The sequence below is a fragment of the Solanum verrucosum genome, unplaced genomic scaffold (assembly GCF_900185275.1).
Source record: "Solanum verrucosum unplaced genomic scaffold, falcon-dt-bn FXZP01000099.1, whole genome shotgun sequence".
Lineage (NCBI taxonomy): Eukaryota > Viridiplantae > Streptophyta > Magnoliopsida > Solanales > Solanaceae > Solanum > Solanum verrucosum.
In genome coordinates this window covers 363,254-389,067 of record NW_026020338.1, presented here as the reverse complement: position 1 = coordinate 389,067, position 25,814 = coordinate 363,254, and the positions used below count along the sequence as shown (strand labels likewise).

At 32.0% G+C, this 25,814-nt stretch overlaps 1 protein-coding gene, 1 long non-coding RNA gene and 3 pseudogenes across 2 annotated transcripts; 2 read left to right on the top strand and 3 right to left on the bottom strand.

Annotated features, from left to right (window-relative positions):
- The window catches only part of LOC125836870 (TMV resistance protein N-like), a 170,749-nt pseudogene that overhangs the window by 14,793 nt on the left and 130,142 nt on the right, over window positions 1-25,814 (top strand).
- Window positions 174-4,902, top strand: LOC125836937 (TMV resistance protein N-like). Its single transcript, XM_049516084.1, has 5 exons — window positions 174-688; window positions 864-1,950; window positions 2,645-2,959; window positions 3,079-3,992; window positions 4,176-4,902. The coding sequence occupies exons 1-5, from the start codon at window positions 174-176 to the stop codon at window positions 4,900-4,902; spliced, it is 3,558 nt and encodes a 1,185-aa protein (XP_049372041.1).
- Window positions 5,222-8,691, bottom strand: LOC125836892 (8-hydroxygeraniol dehydrogenase-like; annotated as a pseudogene).
- On the bottom strand, window positions 16,950-17,281 carry LOC125836910 (uncharacterized). The gene is made up of 2 exons (XR_007443492.1): window positions 17,164-17,281; window positions 16,950-17,038 (listed from the first exon to the last, which is right to left on the bottom strand). It is a non-coding gene; the product is annotated as an uncharacterized LOC125836910 (long non-coding RNA).
- Window positions 20,406-23,002, bottom strand: LOC125836908 (8-hydroxygeraniol dehydrogenase-like; annotated as a pseudogene).

Genomic DNA, 25,814 nt, shown 5'->3' with positions numbered 1-25,814 from the left:
AATCCATCTCTGTCCTCGTCGTCTTCCTCCACACACAGGTTGTTAGTTTTTCAGTTACTGTAATTTCTCTGAATTTTTTTTAGTTTTATCTCATTCTATCGTTATTGTTAATCGTTACTCCCTCCATCCTAATCTATAACTTTCTTTTTCTTTTCAGACAATTAATTGAATCTATGGCATCATCTTCTTCTTGTGCGAGTAATTCACAGTACCGTCTTCGACGGAAATACGATGTCTTTCTAAGTTTCAGAGGAGATGATACCCGGTATAATTTTACGAGTCACTTGTACAAAGGTTTGACAATTAGGGGAATATTCACCTTTCTAGATGATGAAAGGCTAGAGGATGGCGATTCCATCTCAGAAAAACTCGTGCAAGCGATAGAAGAGTCTCAAGTTGCTGTAATCGTTTTCTCAAAAAATTATGCTACGTCAAGGTGGTGCTTGAATGAACTAGTGAAGATTATGGAATGCAAAGAGAAAGAAAATGGACACATGACAGTTATACCGATCTTCTATTATGTGAATCCATCACATGTTCGAAACCAAAGTGAGAGCTTTGAAGAAGCATTTGCCAAACACGAATCGAGGTATAAGGATGATGTTGAGGGGATGCAGAAGGTTCAAGGATGGAGGAATGCCCTAACTGCTTCCGCAAATCTAAAAGGACATGATATTCATGAGGCCGGGTGAGTTGGAAACAAATAATTGCTTTTGATGAAAAAAAATAACAATATGTTTCTATAAATTATCCTGAACTATAATGTTTCCAATTTAATACGCTCTTGAACATTAAAATTATGAAATTACTTTCTAATACTTGACTTCCTCACATTGTCAACAATCAATCTCTAATTTATGTAGGATTAATCAATCAAAGGAAATTGATGAGATCGTCGACCACATCTCTTCCAAACTTTGCAAGAGTGCTAGTGTTTTATCTGATTTGCAAGATGTTGTGGGAATACATGCTCATTTAGAGAATCTAAAACCCCTACTTCAAATGGAAATCAATAATGTTCGGATTGTAGGAATCTGGGGAACAGGCGGAATCGGTAAAACAACAATAGCAAAAGCCATCTTTGATACTATATCTCATCAATTTGAAGCAGCTTGTTTTCTTTGGAATGTTAGAGAAAATGCAAAAAAGAATCAACTGCATTCTTTACAAAATACCCTTCTCTCTGAACTGTTAAGAAAAAAAGATGATTACGTCACTAATGAGAATGATGGGAAGTGCATGATTAAGAGCAGACTTTCTTCTATGAAGGTGTTGATTGTGCTTGATGACATTGATGAAAGAGATCATTTGGAGTATTTAGCAGGTGATGTTGGTTGGTTTGGTAACAGAAGTAGAGTTATTGTAACAACTAGAGATAAAAAATTGATAGAGAAGTATGCTGAAATATATGAAGTGCAGACACTACCTGATGATGAAGCTCTACAATTGTTCAATCAACATGCTTTCAGAAAAGAAGTTCCAGATGAGTGTTTTAAGAAGTTCTCGTTGGAGGTAGTAAATCACGCTAATGGTCTTCCTTTAGCCCTCAAGGTGTGGGGTTCTTTGCTGCATAAGAAAGGCGTAGATGAGTGGAAAAAAATTGTAGACCAAATAAAGAAAAACTCTAATTCAGAAATTGTTGAAAAACTCAGAATAAGTTATGATGGATTGGAGCCCATAGAGCAAAAGATATTTTTAGATATCGCATGTTTCTTCCGTGGGCATAAAAGAAAAGAAGTAATGAAAGTATTTGATAGATGTGATTTTGACGAAGCTGAATACAGATTAAATGTTCTAATTGACAAATCCCTTGTGTTCATCTCTAAATATGAAAGAATTGAAATGCATGACTTGATTGAAGATATGGGCAAATACATAGTGAAAATGCAAACAGATTTTGGCAGAATAATGAATGTTGAAGATTTCAAAGATGTGATGATGGACAATATGGTAAGTAAGCTAAACAATTCAATAGTATTCATATTTCAAACATATATATATATATATATATATATATATATACTCTGTTCCTCTAGCTTCATATACTGACGCACAAGTCATTTAAGTTGTTTATCCACACTACCTAGTTTGTTTATCCCATGTTAATAAGTTATGAATTACCACTTAATATATTTAATCTTATATCATTCTTTGGATTAACTTGAAATTTATACAATATTTAATTTGTTCATACTAATTTAATCAATAATTTTTTAAAAGCTAATATCACCCATTTATTTACCCTAAGTAATTTTTTATTAGTAAAAATTCATAAATGAAAAAATAAAATTCAGGAGGGCCAAAACTTAATTACCTTACTAATTCACTTGATCATTATTTTTTTTTTTCATTTATAAGATTACAGTTATTGACACTATTTAGGTTACCATTTTTGTTTTATGAGAGCATGGGAAACTTTTTAACTTGAGTCTAATAAACTTCTCCAAAAATGTATCATTATAAAATAAAATTAACTACGCAAAGCATTTCTCTTAACTAATATTTTTACCTAAAATTTTATTTGATGGTGCTGGCTCTTCAAGTACAATAATAAATAATATAAAACATGACAAAAATTTGTAAGAAAACAATGATATTGATAAGTGGATTGTACATGACATGTTGATTCATGATCTTTTTATAGGGGGCCATGGCAGTGGAAGCAATCTGGTTTACTTATTCTGAAAAACTATGCTTTAGCAAAGAGGCAATGAAAAATATGCAAAGGCTTAGGATATTACGCATATTTCATGATGACGGATCTTATAGGGTGCCCTACTTGACTAAACCCGACTCCAATTTCCAAGATGGCTCCATTGAGTACCTTTCCAACAACTTGCGTTGGTTTGCCTGGATTGATTATCCTTGGAAGTTATTGCCAACAAATTTTAATCCGAGAAGGCTTGTTCATCTTGATCTCCGATGGAATTCATTGCATTATTTATGGAATGAAACAGAGGTACCATTCTATTTGAGATACTTTCTATTTTTAATTGTCCTAGAATTATATATGATTCTTGTGTTTAAATTAAATAAGTTATTTATTCTATTTCATCATTCTTTCTGTGTTTTGAATAGCTGAACCAATTTCCGTCTCTACAAAGGATAGATCTAAGGTCCTCTAAAAGCATGAAGAGAACACCAGATTTCAAGGGGATGCCAAATTTGAAGTATTTGAATCTAGAGTTTTGTACGAGTCTTGAAGAAGTTCATTCTTCCCTCAAGGATTGCAAAGAACTCGTTGAGTTAAATTTGTCTTTTTGTTCAAAACTTGAGAGTTTTCCATATGTTAACGTGGAATCTCTTGAATCTTTGGACCTAACAAACTGCCCTAGTTTAGAGAATTTTCCAGAAATCCATGAAAGGATGAAGCAGGGAACTGCCATAAAGATTATGATGTCATTCACTAGGATAACGGAACTGCCATTATCTATCGTTCATCTTACAGAGCTACATGTGAGTGGCATGGGTAACCTTGTATCTCTTCCAAGCAGCATTTGTAAGTTGAAAGGTTTGGTGACGCTAAATGTGTCATACTGCTCAAAACTTAAAAGCTTGCCAAAAGAGATAGGTGATTTAGAAAACTTGGAGGAGCTTGATGCCAGCTATACTCTAATCTCACTTCCCCCGCCTTCCATCGTCCGGTTGAACAAGCTTAAATCATTGTGTTTTCAAAAAAGAAAATCAGAAGATAATAGATGGAAGACTTCCAGAAGACATTGTCTTGTGTACTTTATGTTCCCTCTGGTGTATGAAGGGTTACTCTCATTGGAATCTCTGGATCTCAGCTACTGCAATATAATAGATGGAAGACTTCCAAAAGATTTTGGATCCTTATCCTCTTTGAAAGTGTTGCGGCTCAGTGGAAATAATTTTAAGCATTTGCCTCGTAGCATAGCCCAACTTGGTACTCTTGAATACTTGATCTTATCAGATTGCAAGAGACTTACACAGCTGCCAGAAGACATTGGATGTTTATCCTCTTTGAAACAGTTGAATCTCATTGGAAATAATTTTGAGCATTTGCCTCAAAGCATATCCGAACTTGGTGCTCTTCAATACTTGGAGTTATCAGATTGCAAGAGACTTACACAGCTGCCAGAATACATTGGATGTTTATCCTCTTTAAAATTGTTGGATCTCAAGGGAAATAATTTTGAGCATTTGCCTCAAAGCATATCCAAACTTGGTGCTCTTCAATCCTTGGACTTATCAGATTGCAAGAGGCTTACACAGCTGCCAGAATTTCCACAGCAATTACTTAAAATATGTGCAGATTGGAGCAATGATTCATTTTGTAATTCGTTGTTTCAGAATATCTCATCATTCCAGCATGACATCTGTTCTTCAGATTCCTTGTCACTAAGAGTGTTTGGGAGTTGGGTGGAGGATATCCCAAGTTGGTTCGAACATCAGGGAATGTGCCCAAGTGTATCAGTCAATCTGCTTGAGAATTGGTATGATAAGTTATTGGGGTTTGCTGTATGTTACTATGACGAATATAATATTGATTGCATCACAGCTCATTTGATTCCCTCATGTGATGATGGGAAGTCGTCGATGACCCAGGAATTTCCCTTATCCAACAATTCAGAATTAGACGATGATGATGTATGTAATATATTTTTTTTGTTGGTACCTCTTTGTGGCTTATGGAATGCATCTAATGCAAATGAAACAACACCAAATGGCTATGGACGCATTAAGTTAGATTTTATTAGTCATGTTGGTGATTTTGGAGAAACAGATGATGATTCTGGAGAAAAGAAGAAATTTGGAGTTCGTTTGTTGTCTAAAAATGAATTTGAGGTTTGCAATGGGATAAGGAAGAGCAGATGTGAAGAAGAGGCCACTTGCTCCTCTTCAAAAAAACAAAGGTTACATATCAGTAATCAGCAGTGAATTTGGGAACGTGTTTTCTTAGAAACAATTTGGGTATGCAAAAATTCATTCTTTTTATATTTCATTTCGAAATATAATCACATTTTCCATTTCCTGACAAATAGATAAATTGCAGATGGATGAAAGAAGCATTGGAATCCAATGGAGCTCAAATAATTTCTCCCCAACCATCAAGTTCTACTGAAGTTGCATAGTCTCCGTTCATATCTACTGTAAAATGTACTAACATTCTTTTTCTATTTTAATAAGTGCAAGAAACACATTTTATTGATTAATCACCTCTGAAATTAATGCTAGACCATTGGACGTAAATCCCTTATTAATATTCTCAGTTCTTGTTTAATGTATTTCCAATGTCGAGCACGAAACGATACTTCACGTCCGATTTCAGAAGACGTTCCAACGCTGTGTTCACATAGTCCATTGGCACAACTTCAATATCTGGTGTTATGTTATGCTTTGCTGCGAAGTCCAACATTTCTTGAGTCTCTTTCATCCCTCCTATGCAACTTCCAGCCACTAGCTTCCTTCCTGTTTTCCACATTATATATACAAACTTTAGTAAAGACTGTCTGATGCACTAAGCTTTCACTATGTGCGGGAAGGGCCACATTATATATACTTTAGTCTGAACTTTATTATTTGAAATCTTGCATTTGCTTACCCATAAGTAGAGGAAACACGGGCAACTCCACCGATTTTTCTGGTGCACCAACCATAACAAGCTTACCATGAGATTTCATCAACATAAGCAATGGAAGAATAGGGTGCACTGCAGAAACAGTGTCGATAATCCCATCCAATGTGTTCATTGCAGCCTGTTCGTATATTAATAATACAAATAAACAAAAGGTTAGCCCCCATTCTCGAGTTTAAATTGTTAAACTGGCATACCAACTTAAGCTTTCAGATAAGATTATCACACACTTCAACACAGAACCAGAGCAGGCGGAGATCATGAGTTCAAAAATCTCAATACCACCATTATCAAAAATAGAATTTAACATGCTTGACTCATGAAAAAAGAATCAGGCAAGGGTGTGTTGAAGACACTATTAACTAAATAAAAGTGCTCTCTCAAACAGATTAAACATTCAGATAAGATGATCACAGAGTTCAATGATAACGAGTTATTATAATCACCTTCATCTGCTCAGGATCGCGACTGATCAAGAAAGAGTCTGCGCCCAAACGCTCAATTGCTTCTTGCTTCTTATTAGCAGATGTACTAATGACAGTCACTTTGGTTCCGAATGCCTTAGCAAACTTAACAGCCATATGTCCGAGCCCTCCAAGACCAACAACACCAATGTGCATTCCAGGCTTATCGAGTCCAAAATATTTCAAAGGACTATAAGTAGTAATTCCAGCACATAACAGGGGAGCAGCGTCCATCGACAAGTTTTCAGGCCAACGTACTACAAAATGCTCATCGGATACCATCATGTCGGAGTAACCTCCAAACGTGAGGGTTCCATCTAAGCTATAGCCGTTGTATGTAGGAATCTGACGAGGGGCAGTAATTCTTGAGATCAACGCTACAATTCTCACATTTTTGACATGATCCTACCATACATCCAACACCTACTTTGTCTCCAACCTTAAATTTCTCCACCTTGCTTCCCACCTCAGTTTCAACACCAACAACCTCATGCCTGCAATTATATTTACAATCAGTTACACTCACGAGTAGATCGAATCGACACAAATTCCGCTAATTTTTACTCCCTCTTTCCCAGTTTATATGACTTACTTTCCTTTTTAGGCCGTTCCAAATAGAATGACACATTTAACTTTAAAATGTCTATTTTATCCTTAATGAAATGATTTATAGTCACAGTAATTTCTATCATTTATTTGAGACTTCAAGTTTTAAAAGTCTTCCTTTCTTTCTTAAACTCCGTGTCGAGTCAAACTAACTGAGGTATCAAGAGCTCAAAATGGCCAATTATAGACTAAGAACCAAATCAGGATTGCTTTCAAATCCAAAATATAATGTGAAAAATTGAAAAGATATAGAGAAAAGGAAAACTAGCTAGTAAATATTCTTCGCCGAAAAATTACTTATCAGTGTATATATATAGTGCATATTGAATCCTGTTAGCTTCTTTGTGCCTTAATATTTTTGAATCTCGTTAGTGAAAATTATGGTTAATAATTCTAGATCTAACAATAAAAGAAAATAGACAAGAACAAATTAATTTACCCAGGCACCATGGGGTACTTGCTATTTCCCCATTCATTCTTGAGTTGATGAAGATCAGAATGACAAATTCCACAATACATAACTTTAAATTGCACATCTTTTTCACTTGTCACCCTGTAACCATTAACACAAAATGATCATCATCAATTTACAATAAAACAACAACAACAAATTCAGTATAAGCATACATGTGGGGTCCGAGAAACTGAGTGTCACTAGCAAAAATTGATTTTTGTAGAGGCAGTTGCTAGTGACCAGGGGCGGATCTAAGGGTACAGGTGGTGGTGCCACGGCACCCAGTAATTTGGGGAAAAAATCTTTGTATGTATATGTATATATATATCATAAATTAATATATATTAACTTTGCCTCCCATTGAACAAATTGATGAATGGTTCGAGTGGCAAAGGGCATGATATGCCATACGTGCAATGCGAGTTCGAATCTCGCTGCTAGCAATGCGCGCAGTGAAGCTTTTTTTTTCTTTTCTTTTTTGTCTTTTTTTTTTATTAATGTGTGAAGGGCTTCAGTTTTTTGTTTCTTCTATTCATTCTTATTTATTTACTGTACTTTATTAATTCAAATTGACTCCTTTTCACCGTAGTTAATTCTTAATTTTTTTAACCTTCACTAATTATTGATAAATATTATTAAGACTATATTTAAATAGTAGTGTTTAAAAAATATAAGTTTTAAAAATGATGAATATTATTACTAGAGTTCTTTCAATTAAAAGGTTCTTTCGATCTTCACCGACATTCTTGCTAAGTAAGATGACTAGGTTGAAACTACAATTTTATTCTCTCTACTATATATATAAGGAATAACACATAAAGTCAATGGAATATGAATATATTCAGTTAACACTATAAGATGGTTTATACAAGCTCAAATTTTAATGTGAAAAAAATTCTTTTTTCCTCAAAGTTTAAGTGAATAAGGCCTTTAATTCCTAAAAAAAAATTGAATTGTTTAGCTATCTCTAATCACAAAATATCTAAAAGAAAATATTACTAACATGCATGATTGATCGATTTGTTTATAAAAATCAAAAAGGATAATAACCGAATTGTAACCCAAAATTAAAACAATTGACATGTTTATCTAACTTGAACGATGTGGCACCCAGGACCTCCAAATCCTAGATCCGCCTCTGCTAGTGACAATTACATTTTGAGACTCTTTGTAAATGTCGTCAGAGCCTAAAACGACATTGAATCCAATAACAAATAATTAATACTGGTAAAGATTTCAACACTTTTTGTTAATGTACATATTTATTATTGCCAGTAAACCTCATTTTTATTATAGCATATGTACGCAGATGTTACCCTACCTTACCTTATAGAGAGGTTGTTTCCGATAGAAATAAAAAACACGTCATCAAAATTAATTAAAAATAATAATTTGTACCTTCTTGAAAAATTGAAAGGAGAAAGAACTCCAGAAGTGTCTCTAGTTGCCCATCCAAATGCCTTAATTGGATGTTCATTTTCATATGATTTTGCCATTTTTTTCGTTTGAAAATAAAAATATTTTTGTAGTGTATATATAGTATAAAGTATTATAATAGAGAAGAATGTAGAAAAATATGGATGATACAAAATTGATTATGTTATGATCCATATTTATAGGATTTTGAGTGAAAAATATGTGATGTTATCGATGAGGTGTAACAACTAATGACTTAAACAAATTGGATTTTTACTTCTTTTTTGTGGTCGATAGGTGTAGAATGTTTTTTAGTCCTAATTTGCAGGACTTTTAAAAATAGTTTCACACTGTGTTTTTATCTCGAAGCAGATCTAGAGTTTGAAGTTTACGAATTTTTAAAATATTCTTAACTTTTTATATTATACTCCCTCCGTTTCAAAAAGAGTGACCTAGTTTGATTTGGCATGGAATTTAAGAAAATAAAGAAGATATTTTAATCTTGTGGTCCTAATTAAAGTTATGTCAAATGTACAAAATTGTCCTTTAATCTTGTGGTCTTAAATATGCCAAGTGGAAAGCTGAAAGTAAAATATTACCAAAAAAGGAAAGAGGTCATTTTTTTAAAACAAACTAAAAAGGAAATTAGGTCATTCTTTTTTAAACGGATGGAGTAATGTATTTAGTGAAATTTTATAATGAGGTCCACAAAAGTTGCAAAATGGAGTGTACTCAAATCACCTTATCTTAATTTCCATGTAGAGGTAGAGAGACTATTTTTGAAGGATCATTGGCTCGAAAGTTATATATCAGTAGGTATGAAAAAAGGAAAATGACAAATCTTCCATCAAGGTGAGAGCTTTCTTCCCATGTCAAGCACTACCAATCACCTCTTACTTCACAACCATCGTCTTTTAGCTGATTGTGTCACGCCACATGAAGAAAGCTGTCAAGCATTGAATAAAGGGAGCTGGGAGGGTCGGGCAAGGTTGTGTAAATAAAGTAACTGATAAGAAAACGATGATAATTACAAAATATTGTTTGTTAATTATTTTTTTCCTTAAATTGCCCAAAAAGAAAAAAAAGAAAAGGTTCTTTAAAAGCTTTTCAAACGTGAAAAACTTAAAAGTTAATATAGTGGCTTAAAGAATATCCACGTAGATAATGTGAAAGTATAATAATTAGACAAAGAAAATAAAAACATAAAAGTGTGAAATTTGGACCAATTAATAATTGCAATTTTTCGACATATTCCCACTATTTTAATCGAGTTATTTTGCCCCTTTTTCCCACTACTTTTGTTTTCTTTTTTGGTCCTTTTATTTGGACGGTATAATTTTAAATATCGAATGCAGATAAGTTTTTAATCATTTGGACACTATCATTCGCATGTTTGATATTTACGGATTTGGCTTCCCTCCATTACCCCTTCCATCCATTTTGTCAAGTGCACGTCTAGATTAGAGACATGTGTCATATTTAAAGTTTAAAGGTCCCACTACTTTTGTTTTCTTTTTTGGTCCTTTTATTTGGACGGTATAATTTTAAATATCGAATGCAGATAAGTTTTTAATCGTTTGGACACTATCATTCGCATGTTTGATATTTACGGATTTGGCTTCCCTCCATTACCCCTTCCATCCATTTCGTCAAGTGCACGTCTAGATTAGAGACATGTGTCATATTTAAAGTTTAAAGGTCAAAATTATATCATATGAATAAATATATTGTAATCCTTACCAAATTTGGAGAATAATTTTCTGAAATTAGTTGACTTAACTATGGTTATGATATTTGTTAATATAATATAATATTGACCTTTAAACTTTAAATATGACACATGTCTCTAATCTAGACGTGTACTTGACGAAATGGAGGGGAGCCAAATCCGATATTTACCATATAGTATTTAAGCAAATTTCTTTTTCTATAAGAAAGTTTTTATTTGCATTTAATGTTTACACCAAATCAAATTAATTAACTGTAGCAATTAAAAATTGAAGTAAGAATGCATATCACGTAATTGTGATTAAAAGATTACTTTGATCTATAATAAACGGAAAAGGGTCATATTTACCCCTGTACACTCAGAAAAGGGTTATATTTGTCCTTCGTCATACTTTTTTGATAAATTTGTCCCTGTCATCCAACTTTAGGCACATATTTCCCCTTGAACTGTTAAGTGTCATGTCTCCTACTTTTATCATCCTACATGATGCCTATGTGGCACATCTACATATTTATTCCACCAAAATATTCCTCCTAATCTAATTATTAAATTCATCCATTACATAAAACCCATTTCCTAATATTACTTCATTTTCAATTTTTCTAGAGAAAATCCTTTAACAGATAAACAAAGTTGCTCATCCATATGTTCGAGCAACAGAGAAGCTTCGAGTTTGAGCACAGAGCTACAAAGATCCTTTTTTGCTCTTCTCATCTCAAAACAGTATACCACATCTCTGTTGGGACTGTTGGAAAACAGTAAGAATCATAGCCACAATAAATGAGAAACCACCAAAAAAACTAAATGACCAAAAAATAATTAAAAAAATGAAGAAGTATCAAATATTTTTTATCTTGAACTTTTTTAACTTAACAATGTTCAAGAGATCGTGTTTTTCTCTGGAAAAGTGACAATGAAATAATATTAGGAGTTGGGTTTTAGATAATGGATTGATTTAAGCCCTTGATTTAATAATTAAATTAGGAAGAAATTTTTGGTGGAATATGTTGACACCCAATTTTGGACCTCCGCAATTTAAGTTAATCATCGAGCTTCTTTAATTTCAAACAATTTAAAATAATTAGTTTCATAAATTTTCAAAAAAATAAAATAAAAAAATATTTTTTTGCAAGTTTTAAATAGTCTATCACTTTTTGTATTTTTTAATAATATATATGTTTTATGTAATTATGTATGAAATAAGTGTATCCTATAAATATCCGAAAATCATCTCAAAAAAAAAAAAAAAAAAGGATTTTATATTCTTTAGCGTATTTTAAGTGATGGCTAATTTTGAGTTAATTAGTTTTTGTTATAAATTCAAAATATCTTTCGAGTTTCTTTTATGTAAATTTTGTCAACATATATATATATATATATAAGTATGTATGTATGTGTGTAATTAGTATATCTGTATATATATATATATATATATATAAGTATGTATGTATGTGTATATAAGTATGTATGTATGTGTGTAATTAGTATATTAGTATATCTATATATATATATATATAAGTATGTATGTATGTGTATATAAGTATGTATGTATGTGTATAATTGGTATACTTTATAAATATTTGAAAATAATCGCAAAAAGATTTTACGTCTAGGTAAATATCTTATTAATTTGCTTAGTCTAAGTTATAGTTATAATTTCAAATTAATTAGTTGTGATTAAATTTATCATTTTTGCAATCGAATTAATTATTTTATGTCGTTAAGATTAAGAAGCTCGTTAATTAATTTATGAAAATTTGTCTTGTAATTTTTTAGTCAATTGCTTATCCTACTCTTAACCTTTTAAAGGCCCGAATTTTGGGCCCTTTTTCCCAATTCAGTAGCTCATTATTCTCCAATCCCCAATCTCCCAGCCCACCTTTTCCCCTTGACCCAGGCCCATTTACAATTACTCACAAAAGACACACCCAACATTTCTAATACACTACATACAGTAACAATACAATAACAATTCCAAAACATTCCCAGCCCACACCAACATACGTGCAGTACGCAACCCAACCCAAATAACCCCAGCTCGTCTTCTTCTTCTTCACGTGACAACCGACGCAGCAAGCAGAGCAAACCCAGAAATCACGCTGCAAAAATCCCATCCAACTACCCTGCAGAACCCATACCCTAGTAGCCTCAATGTCAAACCCTCACGTCCCCTTTTTCCCCTTTTCAGAGATTTCCAAATCTCTTCACTGATGGCCTTGGAAAAAGATTCATGCATTGCAAGAGAAGATTCATGCATTGCGAGAAAAAGACTCATGCATCGCGGAAAAAGATTCATGCATTACGAGAAAAATGTCATGCATTGCGGGAAAAAGATTCATGCGTTGCGGAATAAATGTCATGCATTGCGAGAAAAATGTCATGCATTGCGGGAAAATGTCATGCATCGCTGGAAAAAGATTCATGCATCGCGGGAAAAGAGATTCATGCATCGCGGAAAAAAGATTCATGCATCGCGAGAAAAGAGATTCATGCATCGCGGGAAAAAGAGATTCATGCATCGAGAGAAAAGAGATTCATGCATCGCGGGAAAAGAGATTCATGCATTGCAAGAAAAGATTCATGCATCGCGGGAAAAAGATTCATGCATCCCGGGAAAAAAGTTCATGCATTGCGGGAAAAAGATTCATTTATCGCGGGAAAGGAATCCATGCATTACAAGAGAAGATTCATGCATCGCGAGAAAAGGGACTCATGCATCGCAAGAGAAGATTCATGTATCGCGAGAAAAATGATTCATACCTTGTAAGAGAAGATTCATGCATGACAAGAGAAGATTCATGCATCACGGAAAAGATTCATGCATTGCGGAATTAAAAAAAAAAAAAAAATTCATACATCGCAAGAAAATCAATATCAATTGCATCATTTTTCTTTGCAAAAATGACATTACGAGAATCATCAACAATGACATCAAGAGAACTATCAACATATTACATCTGCTTATTTTATTACTTCATTATCAAAAGAAGAATACATTGAAGATTATATTTACAAAATACGAGCTTTATTTGCTTTACGTCAGAATCGAGAAAGCTGACGTCAAATGTCCAAGGAGAACAATTAAGTGTCAACATGGTAAAAGACACTGTCTCCCATTTGAATTGCATTTATGCTAATGAGTTTTATCTCAATCTTTGTTGAGAGCATCCGAAAGGATGAATTCTCCAAAAACCACAGGTGCAAACTACATCAAAAGGGATGCAGCACAACGTGGAACTTTTTCTTAGCAGCGAACTGGGACATAGTCCAAAGAGGAGTGCCAAACTCTTAGGACGCGAGCAGAGGAAGTGACTTCCACCACAATCAAACCACACTCCTATCAGAAGGCATGTGGGTTTATCTTTGAGTTTGTCAATTTTAGTTTCGCATCCAAAAATTTCTTGGTCTTTACCGGAAGCAAATTTCCAATCTGAGTGACAATGTGCCAAGAGCTTTGGAAATTATGTCCATGTAAGTTCTTACTTATGGATGTGAAGAGTTTCACATTCATGGCTAAGAGGTTGCAAGCCTCTTTTTCATAATTAGACTTACTTTGTCGCTCTTCCAGAACCAAATGTTATCTTACATAATAGATTTCCTTTTCAACCGATAGAGTCGAACTACAAGCAACCTGATTCTCCGAGTTGAGGGATATGTAGGCGAAATCAATGTTGAAAACTCGGCTGTATTCCGACATCCTCTCTCAAATCTTATTCTCGAGCATTCTGGTCCCTTCATAATACGGTATCAGGATAGCTTTTGAATTCTTTCAAAATCGTGCGTCAAATCAAGCGTATAGAACTACAAGTGGCCTGAATTCTCATATAACCTGAGATATATAGGAAACCCAATTTCGGGGTTCGGTCATAATTCCTAAAGCTTGTACCAAAATCCCTTTCCTAAAGATGAGAATGTGGTCGGTCAAAATTGGATTCGTCAAATTCATTTGACTCGAATTTCTTTCATCAATCCAAGTCAAATGAGGGACAGCTGTTGACACCCAATTTTGGACCTCCGCAATTTAAGTTAATCATCGAGCTTCTTTAATTTCAAACAATTTAAAATAATTAGTTTCATAAATTTTCAAAAAAATAAAATAAAATAATATTTTTTTGCAAGTTTTAAATAGTCTATCACTTTTTGTATTTTTTAATAATATATATGTTTTATGTAATTATGTATGAAATAAGTGTATCCTATAAATATCCGAAAATCATCTCAAAAAAAAAAAAAAAAAAGGATTTTATATTCTTTAGCGTATTTTAAGTGATGGCTAATTTTGAGTTAATTAGTTTTTGTTATAAATTCAAAATATCTTTCGAGTTTCTTTTATGTAAATTTTGTCAACATATATATATATATATATATATATATATATATAAGTATGTATGTATGTGTGTAATTAGTATATCTGTATATATATATATATATATATATATATAAGTATGTATGTATGTGTATATAAGTATGTATGTATGTGTGTAATTAGTATATCTGTGTATATATATATATATATATATATATATATATATATAAGTATGTATGTATGTATGTATGTGTATAATTGGTATACTTTATAAATATTTGAAAATAATCGCAAAAAGATTTTACGTCTAGGTAAATATCTTATTAATTTGCTTAGTCTAAGTTATAGTTATAATTTCAAATTAATTAGTTGTGATTAAATTTATCATTTTTGCAATCGAATTAATTATTTTATGTCGTTAAGATTAAGAAGCTCGTTAATTAATTTATGAAAATTTGTCTTGTAATTTTTTAGTCAATTGCTTATCCTACTCTTAACCCTTTAAAGGCCCGAATTTTGGGCCCTTTTTCCCAATTCAGCAGCCCATTATTCTCCAATCCCCAATCTCCCAGCCCACCTTTTCCCCTTGACCCAGGCCCATTTACAATTACTCACAAAAGACACACCCAACATTTCTAATACACTACATACAGTAACAATACAATAACAATTCCAAAACATTCCCAGCCCACACCAACATACGTGCAGTACGCAACCCAACCCAAATAACCCCAGCTCGTCTTCTTCTTCTTCACGTGACAACCGACGCAGCAAGCAGAGCAAACCCAGAAATCACGCTGCAAAAATCCCATCCAACTACCCTGCAGAACCCATACCCTAGTAACCTCAATGTCAAACCCTCACGTCCCCTTTTTCCCCTTTTCAGAGATTTCCAAATCTCTTCACTGATGGCCTTGGAAAAAGGGAATTCGAATTTCAAATTCAATTTCTCACCCGTTTTCCGTCCTAAATTGACCCCGTAATTCCTCTATATAACCACCTCTTACCCATCGGTGTAGAAAAAAAAAGAGGAGGAGGTTTTTGTTTTGAGCTTAGCAATAGTCACTTCTACATATAAATTTGTATGTTTAGCTCTCTGATTCAAAAATTCCGAGAAGATTGCCACTCAGATTTTCTAAGCTTGTCATTTATATTCTAAGTTCGTGGTGAAAGTCGCGTCATTGTTAAGCTCGCTGTCCCGGAACGTTGCTCGGCAAAAGGTAATCTTCTCTTCATTTCAGTGTTTATGTTGGCGTTTAATTATGTTTTGTTCAAAGAAATCGTGTTTGGCATTAGTCGTTTGAATACTGTTTCCGGTAGCTTAAAAAATAAAATAAAATATATATAGTAAAAGTGCATATCTTTGAACTTGATCACTTATTCTGATGTGTTGACAGCTTGGATTTGTTGTCGGCTGGTTCTAATATTGCTATCTTAGGTGTTGATTACTCATATATGGTTATTATAGATGGATTGCATATATGGCCGTTTTGGGTCAATGACTATGTCCTTGATGTTGTCGACATGTGGTTGTTCAAATGACTTGCATATACATTAAATCTATGTGAAATGATTGAATATCCCTGTATTTCATTACAATGCGATTATGTTCTCTTGTTTAAGTTGTTCCTATTTCTAAAGCTTGTTCCTGACAGAGAAAGTTGCATATTCTTCATTACTTTTCATTCTGGACTTCATTTACTTCGAGCTTGTACCAACTACGACTAAGTTAAAATAAGTTGATGAGCTGCCTATTTCAAGCTGCTGTCCTCTGTTAAGACCCCATGTCCCATAAATTTCTGTTTGTATGTCCTTAGTGCCTTTTTTTTATCATGCTAAATCGATTTCTCAATAACTCTTTCTAAGCTCGTTTTGATCTAATATTCTCCTATTTTTCTCTTGCGTGAGATTTCTTATTTTATTGTCTTCTTTTGTTCCAATCCCTATCCCATATTTGCTTAATAAAGTTTGTTAAATGAATCTTTGTTTGTAGTTTGAGTTGGCTATGGATTTTAGTTGTTTATTGACATATTTCATCATCGCGAAGTCTTCTAGTATACTTCTTGATGATCAAATTTACAATTTTATAGTCCAAACAATTAGAAAAAAGGAAAAATTACCCAAACTAACTACATATGTTGCAATTATTATATTATTCAAATCCTGGCTGCGCCTTTGTAATAAGATACATATATTGCAATTATAAGAATACTCTTTTTGAAACTTGATAAACAATAAGTCTGCTCATCTACCATTTTCCACTTAAATTAAACTATATATAACGGCTTTTGTCTACGATAGGGTTATAATAAAAGAACATAATAAAAAGATGAATAAAAATGAAACTTACCCTGGTACCAATGGATATATACTATTGCTCCATTCATTCTTGAGTTGATGAAGATCAGAATGACAAATTCCACAATACATAACTTTGAATTGCACATCTTTTTCACCAGTCACCCTTCATCATTCAACAAGAAAAGTTATAGATATATACTGTTCGGTCAACTAGTTTATCAATATGTTCGAAATTAATATACACAATATATACACTATCAATATTGTCAGTTTATATAACGTAAGTACCTTCTTGAGAAGTCGAAAGGAGAAAGTACCCCAGAAGTATCTCTAGCTGCCCATCCAAATGCCTCAACATTTTCATGTGATTTTTCCATTTTCTTGATTTTGTTTATTTTTGGAGATATTATTATTGTTATTAGAACAATTAGTTTGAGTAAAGTTATAGTCCAATGTATTGATTTTTCATTTGAATAAATAGGCATTTGAGTTGATGGCTAGTGACGTAGTCGATGAGGTATGAACAAATGTTATCGTCATGGCTTCTCTGTACAATTTGCCTTTTTATTAATTAATATAAGATAATATTATATCTTATATTATATGATGTTTCTAGGAAAATGGTTCAGTAGTAAGTGACTAATTTTAAACTATGTGTAGTAGTGACATGCTTAGTAGAAATTGGTTTCAATGAAATGTTTTATTATGATTGTATGGGATCATAAAAGATTTTGAAAAAAAAAATGGAGAAAGCTTCACTTTATTGATTTGGTTTGATTTATGAATAATGCAATTGGTTTAATTTGGTAAATGATAAATCTGAATCAATTGGTCTGTGTATTTTCCCTCAATAGAATTCAGTAATTTTGATTATGAATAAGATCATATATTTATGTTTGAAAATTAACTTTATATATCGATCATATTTAGTTTTTCGTGTGTATTATGAGCTCATGAATCTGGCGTCGTTGGACACCCGAATTTATTTATCTAGAAAAATTGTATGAGAAGCTTCGTAATGAGTCGGGAAAGCGATACATATAGTCCCGTCGATTTTTTTCACGCATATTTACGCATTTACGAGTCAACTTTTAGAAATTACCCGACTTTCTTGGTTTTTCGTGTGTATTAGCCCATGGATCTGACGCATTTAGGGCACCAGAATTTTTTTCCTGAAAAAACTATATGAAGACCTTTGTTATGAGTTGGAGAAGCATTACGTGTAGTCCCGCCGTTTATTTCATGCATATTTTCGCATTTATGATCCAACTTTTAGGAATCAACAAACTTTTTTAGTTTTTCGAGTGTATTAGTCCATGGATCTAGCGCCTTTGGGACATTCAGAATTTTTTTCTAAAAAACTATATGAGGACCTCTGTAATGAGTTGGGAAATCATTACGTATATTCCCGTCATTTTTTCAGATTTAGGAGCCAATATTTAGAATTACCTGACTTTCTTGATTTTTCGTGTGTATTAACCGATGGATCTGTCGCCTTTTGGGCACCCAAAAATGTTTTCTGAAAAAATTATACGAGGACCTTCGTAATGAGTTTGGGAAGCATTGCATATAGTCCCGCCAATTTTTTCACGCATATATTTGCATCTACAAGCCAACTTTTAGGAATTACCCGATTTTTTTTATTTTTTGTGTGTATTAGCTCATGGATCGCGCCTTTAGGCATCCTGATTTTTTTTTTGTCAAAACTATATGAGGACCTCCGTAATGAATTGGGAAAGCATTACGTATAGTCCCGCCGTTTTTTTCACATACATTTCATGATTTTCGTATGTATTAGCTCATGAATATAGCGTCTTTGGGCGTCCCAAAATATCACGTGGAATGCTATAATTTAATAAGTGAAAAACACAATAATCTGAAAAAGATTTTGTAGTTAAGGGAGCATGTACGATTAAGCTATCGAAAATGATGATTGCGTCACTTTAATATCGTTCCACAATAATTAATTAGGATATATGGTTGGTGATTACCTTTCCAGTATTGCCATCAGAAAAGATGGTGAACAATAATTTGAAAAAAATAATTATAAATTGTGTGTGATTGGTGCGACAGAAAAATATTTTCTAATTTTTCTACGTTTGATTGGTCAAATATTTTTTGAAAAATACTTTTTATAAAATCGTTAAAAATCAGGAGAATAAATTCCTGATACAATGTAAAAAATAAGTTTCATAAGTAACATTTCAGCTAGATTATTTTCTTCCCACCCCACCCAACTCAACCACCAAATCTCACCCTTGATCCTACTATTTTGTTTGCTTTTGAATATTCACAAATTTGCAAAAAGAATAAGAATCTAACATTTTGATCAAGTTAATTTCAATCAAAATACTAAAAAGAAAGTCGAAGTTTAGGGGGGTCTAGTCAAACAATCGGACATCATCCATTCAATTAAAAGGATTAAATACAAAATTTATCTTTAAGCTTACCTTATTCTGATCGTTTGAGGACCATTGCGGAGTCACTACGTGTAAAGGAGAATAATAAATACAACATCGACCCTACCACTTGAGAACAATATTTCAATTCATTATAATTGGGGATAAAAGCTGTCGGTTCATTTTTTTTTTTTCAAATATAACTTACTATAAGTCATTTATTTGTTTAGATTAATGAAGAAGGAAATAATATGGGTCCTCTATTAGGTCAATTCAGAAAATAAAAAGGCAAAAAAAAAAAGACATGACTATTTGAAATATCTAGTTGTTTAAACAAAAAATATCCTCTTTAAATAGTGTTTTTGTTTTCTTTAAATAGGAAAATAAATGACTATTTTGATTAATTGAATGTTAAACGTGCTTTAGTAAATATCTCAAGACCGAAATCAGAATATACCTATAGTTTATGGACCGAAAATGCTCTTATTCCTACTTTATACAAGAATTTAAGTTATGACATCAACGAGGATTGTGATAGAGTATTGGTAAGTACTTATTCATTTTTAATCAAAGGTCTCGGATTCAAGTCTCCAATCTGATTACAAAGTAGCCTTTGTTAGAAAAAATGTTGGATTTTCCGGCGTGAACGTGGATTTTCAAACTTGTCTCATCTCCTTACTCGAGAAATCTATGATAGCTCCGTAAACTAATAACTTATAATAGACGAGCCCAATATATTTATGTATGTTCCGAACTTGTTTTTGGTACAAGGGGAGGGGCGAAAAATTCTAGTTATAGTTCTTCTTCTGCCTAATCTTTAGTACCACTTTGAGATTTAATCTTTAGAACCATGTGCCTAAGAGGGTGAGGGCCTTTATAGCCATAATTCTTCCCCCGGCTCTACATCAAAACCAAGTCTTTTTTATTGCCTCACTGACCTTTTCTAAAAGCACTTTGGGTCGGAAGTTGGTTGTAAAGTAAAGAAGGGTGGTGTGCTTTTGAATTTGATTTATTTTGATAGAAAGAAGAACCAGAATTGATCTTGGGTCGTGTCGTTTTTCAATTGTACGGTGGTTGGGCCCCAAAACAATATCTTTCAGGATGGAAAACCAAAAAAAAGAAGAAGTTGTATACGAAAACTTATTATTGTGTCATATAAAATTAAACATAAGAGATTAAGAGTAGTAGAAAGGAATGTTTAGTAATTCCCTCACACCATTTTTTCTTGCTTAAAATACAAACACACAACAAGAATAACATGTCCCTATATTATCTCTTCTTCAAAGTATTGCCAATGTCAAGAACAAAACGATACTTAACGTCCGATTTCATGAGACGTTCCACCGCTGTATTCACATACTCCATTGGCACGACTTCAACATCTGGTGTTATGTTATGCTTCTCCGCGAAGTTTACCATCTCTTGTATCTCTTTCACCCCTCCTATCGCGCTCCCTCCCACTAGCTTCCGTCCTGTTTTCCACATTACATATTAACTAAATCAAACGGACATGTTAGAACTTAAATGAAGAATAAGATACTACGCAAAATGTACCTGAAAGCAAGGGAAATACAGGCAACTCTAGTGGTTTTTCAGGGGAACCAACCATCACTAGCTTCCCATTAGTTTTCAACAAATTAAGCAATGGAAAAATAGGATGAACCGCAGAAACAGTGTCAATGATTCCATCAAGTGAACCCTCTGCAGCCTGCTCGTATTACACGTGCAAACGAAAATTCATACTTATGTCACATGAATATCATTGTAAATTTGTGATTGAAGCTAAGTTGATTGATCGACTGACCTGCATTTGTTAAGGATCACGACTAACCAAAAATGAGTCTGCTCCTAAACGTTCAAGTGCCTCGTCTTTTTCACTGATAGATGTACTAATGACAGTAACTTTGGTCCCAAACGCCTTGGCGAATTTCACAGCCATATGTCCAAGTCCACCGAGACCAACAACACCAATGTGCATTCCAGGTTTATCTAGTCCGTAATATCTCAAAGGGCTATAAGTTGTGACCCCTGCACAAAACAGGGGAGCTTCTTCCATTGGCAAATTATCAGGCCAGCGAACGATAAAATGCTCATTGACAACCATGAGATCGGAGTAACCACCGTGAGTGATGGTTCCATCAGAGTGAGTACCATTGGCTGTCAATACCTGTCCAGGACAGTAATTCTCGAGATCGTTGGAACAATTTTCACATTCGTTGCATGATCCTACTAGATATCCCACGCCTATTTTGTCTCCGATTTTGAACTTGTCTACCTTGTTACCAACCTCAGTTACCACTCCAACAATTTCATGCCTGAAAAATCAATTGAGATTGACATAAATTTTTATCTCACAAACTCAAAAACTATATTGACCTTCAAGGCATAACTTGTTAATCAATTTCACTATACATTTGGGTTTTGGCTACACATTTCTTAGTCGACTTAATCGAGCTGTCCAGATGGTCATTCAACTAGTAGTTATTATCACAGAAAGTATATTACTTTTTGAGTGATCATCTGAGAAATCAATCCGCCCTCTACCCCTTCCATCCAAGTATTATTTTAATGTTTTTTGTTTGGTGTTAAAGACAACATCCACTTACATAATCTTCTTGAGGTTCAAAATTGTTTACAACATAGTGCAAATCTATGTTGTTCGGGTCCTTCAAAAATATTAAGACATCGTATCGGATTTTGGAAGATCCAATATGCAGAAGTATGTTTGAAGAGTCTGAGCAACATAGTACCAAACATATAACAAAAGGAAATTAAAAGTAGCTCATATTAGGATTATTTTTTTTGCCCCACAAATATCAATATGTTTGTAGTATCTCCGAGAGCAGTCAGAATTCTAGTAATGAATATTCTTGCAGATTTTAATGTAAAAATGGATAATTTTGTAAGTGGCGGAGTCAGAAATTCTAATAAAAATATATGGAGAGAAGTATTGAAAACAATTCTAAATTCGGCGTAAATTATTAGTTTCATTCTTGAACTATTGACAGTCATATAAATATTTTTTTACTTGACTAACTGAACTTAAATACACCTCCAATCTTGTAACATGAGTGAAACACACACATAAATTCTCGACTAGTTTAGAGTTGTATTCAACACTAATCTTGACTTTTTATTAAGAGTCACATATTCCTACTAGAGTTTGAGACCACTTGCTATGTCATGTGGCAGATCGTAGGTGTATCGAGGGTGTATCTAGGTTTAGTTAGTCAAGTAGAAAGATATTTTTAAGACTGAAAATATTTCGAAGATGACACTAATAATTTGATCGATTCAACACTTTTTGCATAAATAGCTACAAATTTTTGTTACCAATATACACAACAAAATTTTCCGACGATCACAAATAAAAAACACAAAAAAAAAATTAAAAAAAAGATAAGTAAACTTACCCAGGTTTAATTGGATATTTGGTGATGCCCCATTCATTCTTGATTTGATGAAGGTCAGTATGACAAATTCCACAATACATAACTTTGAATTGCACATCTTTTTCACGCGTCTCCCTGCATCCATTTCAAAATCCAAATTAAAACTCAACAAAAACAATAACAACGTATTCAGTATAATTTCACGAGTCGAAGAAATTAATAAAATTTGTACCTTCTTGAAAAATTGAGAGGAGAAAGTACCCCAGAAGTGTCTCTAGCTGCCCATCCAAATGCCTTAATTGGGTGTTCATTTTCATGTGATTTTACCATATTATTATTTTTAGCTGATTCTTATTTTTTTGAGTAATGTATACTATACTATGTAGCATATAATATATAAGAAAGAGAAAGCAATATTATTGGAGAGGAAAAAGAAGTGGTTGTCATTCCTCATTTAAAGTATATCCTTTTTTTCTTTTTTTTTTCGACTCGATTTTTAGAATTCGCATTAAAGTCCCGACTAAATTTAAATTACTCACCATAAGGCTTAGCGGGGGTTGTTGGAGTAGAAAAGAAGCGGTTGTTATTTTTCCTCATTTAAAATAGATCTATTATTTTGAGTGCAAGTAGCCAAGGGACCAAACAGAAAAAACTTTAGTAGTATATTTGTAAGGCTGTTTTTTTGTCTTATATTATACTAGATATGGGACCCCGTGCCAGCACGGGGCCCAATATATGTTACTGTTTCTGTTTTAATTTATGTGGTACATATGAAATTTGAAGTTAATCAATTTTTTAGTATGTTTTTATATATTTTAAGTTGCTAATTATTTGTATTTAGAGTATGTTTTACGTAAATATATTAGAAATCACAATAATTAACAAGTTAATATAAAAAAACTTATAAAAAATTCATTGACTTTTGAAATTTCATTTGTATCACATAAATCAGGACCGAGTAATATATATGAAAATTACATAAAACGTACTATAACTCACAATAATTAGCAACTTAAAATATCTATATATCTATATTTCTCCCAATTTATGCGGTATAGATGAAATTTTGAAAGTTAACAAAAACTTTTATATGTTTTGAAATATTTTAAGCTATTAATTATTATGATTTATAATACTTTTTACATAAAAAATTATTTATATAAAGTATAAAAGAAAAAATTTAGAAAAAGGAAACATAAATGTCAGCAGGAGTCCAATCTATGTTAATTTCTATGTTTTAATTATTGTAATACCGATTGAATTTGGAGAGCCAACTAAAATTTTTTAAAGGATTTTTTAAATAAATTTTAAGTTGTTAATTATTATAATTTATAATATTTTTATTAATTTTAAACCAATATATGTTTTTCTCTGTCTCAATTACATGAGACATATGGAATTCGGAGAGTCAACTAAAATTTTAAAATATGTTAAGTTGTTAATTATTATACCTTATAGTACTATTATGTGATTTTCAAATAAAATATGTATTTTTTAATTTCAATTTATATGTCATTGATATAATTACATATATTAAGTAATGAAGAATTAATGTGTAAATTATGTGACTCCTATGAATTTTGGAGTGTAAATCAAATTAGTTATATGATTTTTTTTTAAAAAGCGGTTAATTATTACAATTTATAATACTTTTTATATTTTTTTAAAATGATATATATATATATATCTTTATGATATTGTTATTAGTATTATAATAAATTAAATTTTATTATTTTAAATTTATGATCTCAATTGTCAGCCTATGCCACATTATAAAATGTTCCAAAGTAGATATCAGATTTACAAAAATGTCGATGCCAGCTAAAGTAATAAAATAACATCTAAGGGCATGAACCTATATATGTATATATAAAGCTGAATATTGACAATTTGATGTGGCATCTCTCTATGACCAGTATTTGTATTCATCTTTTTTTTCCTTTTTTTGACATTTTATCTTTGTTTTGTATTTTTTATTTGTATTTAAAAAAAAAGTATTTATGTCATACCCGATTAATTATGCCCTTTATAACATCCATTACACTAATATAGATTTAAGTAAATGAAAATGGAAGATGAAAAGATAAAAACTATTCATTTTTTATAACTGTTTATAATTATTTAGCCTATAAAATAAAAACAAAATAGTTGAGCATTTGTAACAAATAAGAACAAATTTCTTCACTTTGGCTCTTCTTCTTCTGACGATAATGATCAATATATGGTATCAACTTTTGTCGCTAAGATGTCCATCAAATTTCTAGGTCATGTGACTTTTTTAACAAAAGAGAAAGAAAGAATATCTCATGATTCTTGTGAAGACATTGATGTAAAGAAAGAGATTATGTAACAAAAAATTCTTTTCAAAATAAAAGACTTTTTGAAAAAATGTTTATTCCTCCTACAAGGAGAGAAAATTCATTGTGGTTGAGAAATTTATAAGAAGCCTGATTAGTGTTTCAAAGGGTAAGAAAAATTATTTGGAGAAAAAATCATCTATTTATGGAATTCGTATCAAATTAGGAGGAGAACAAGCAAAAATTTATTTTGTGATTTGAAAAGAGAGAAAATTAGATATTATTTCTTTCAACCTCATTATTCTTCTAATTTCTTTCTTCTTTTATTTTGTCTTGATTTTTTGTATCTTTAATTAAAGTTTTTTTTTCTTATTTATCTTTAATTAAAGTTTATATATATTTTCTTAAAAAAGAATTTAAAAAGATGATCATATTTAGTTCCTTTCCTCATCAATGCTATTAATCTCATAATTAGTGTTATTTATATTATTTTCTTAATTACTTTTTTTTCTTTCATTTAATTATTTATTTGAAGAAATTAGTTATTATAACTTTATAAGAATTACACATGTATTTTTACATAATTGATTTGTTATTTTTAAAATTTTTGGATCATTCTTCATCTTAAAGTTTCTATCTATATGTAATAATAAAGCTAAAATAGAAAATGTGGGGTGACACCTTCTTAGCAATAGATACTTATTTATTCTGATCAATGTTTCTGACATTTTTTGTTATTTTTTCATTAAAATAATTGTTGCCTCGATTTTTAGTTTTAGTTTTATTTTTTTAGCATTTTCTAATTTTAAAAGACTGAAAAATTTACATTGAAAATTTACAAAATATAAAAA

What these genes read in the sequence shown, in the direction of transcription:
- LOC125836937 (XM_049516084.1), top strand. Translation starts at nt 174, where the DNA reads ATGGCATCATCTTCTTCTTGTGCGAGTAATTCACAGTACCGTCTTCGA. An exon ending in CATGATATTCATGAGGCCGG is followed by an intron (nt 689 to 863) that starts GTGAGTTGGAAA and finishes TAATTTATGTAG; the next exon opens with GATTAATCAATCAAAGGAAA. An exon ending in ATTTATGGAATGAAACAGAG is followed by an intron (nt 2,960 to 3,078) that starts GTACCATTCTAT and finishes TGTTTTGAATAG; the next exon opens with CTGAACCAATTTCCGTCTCT.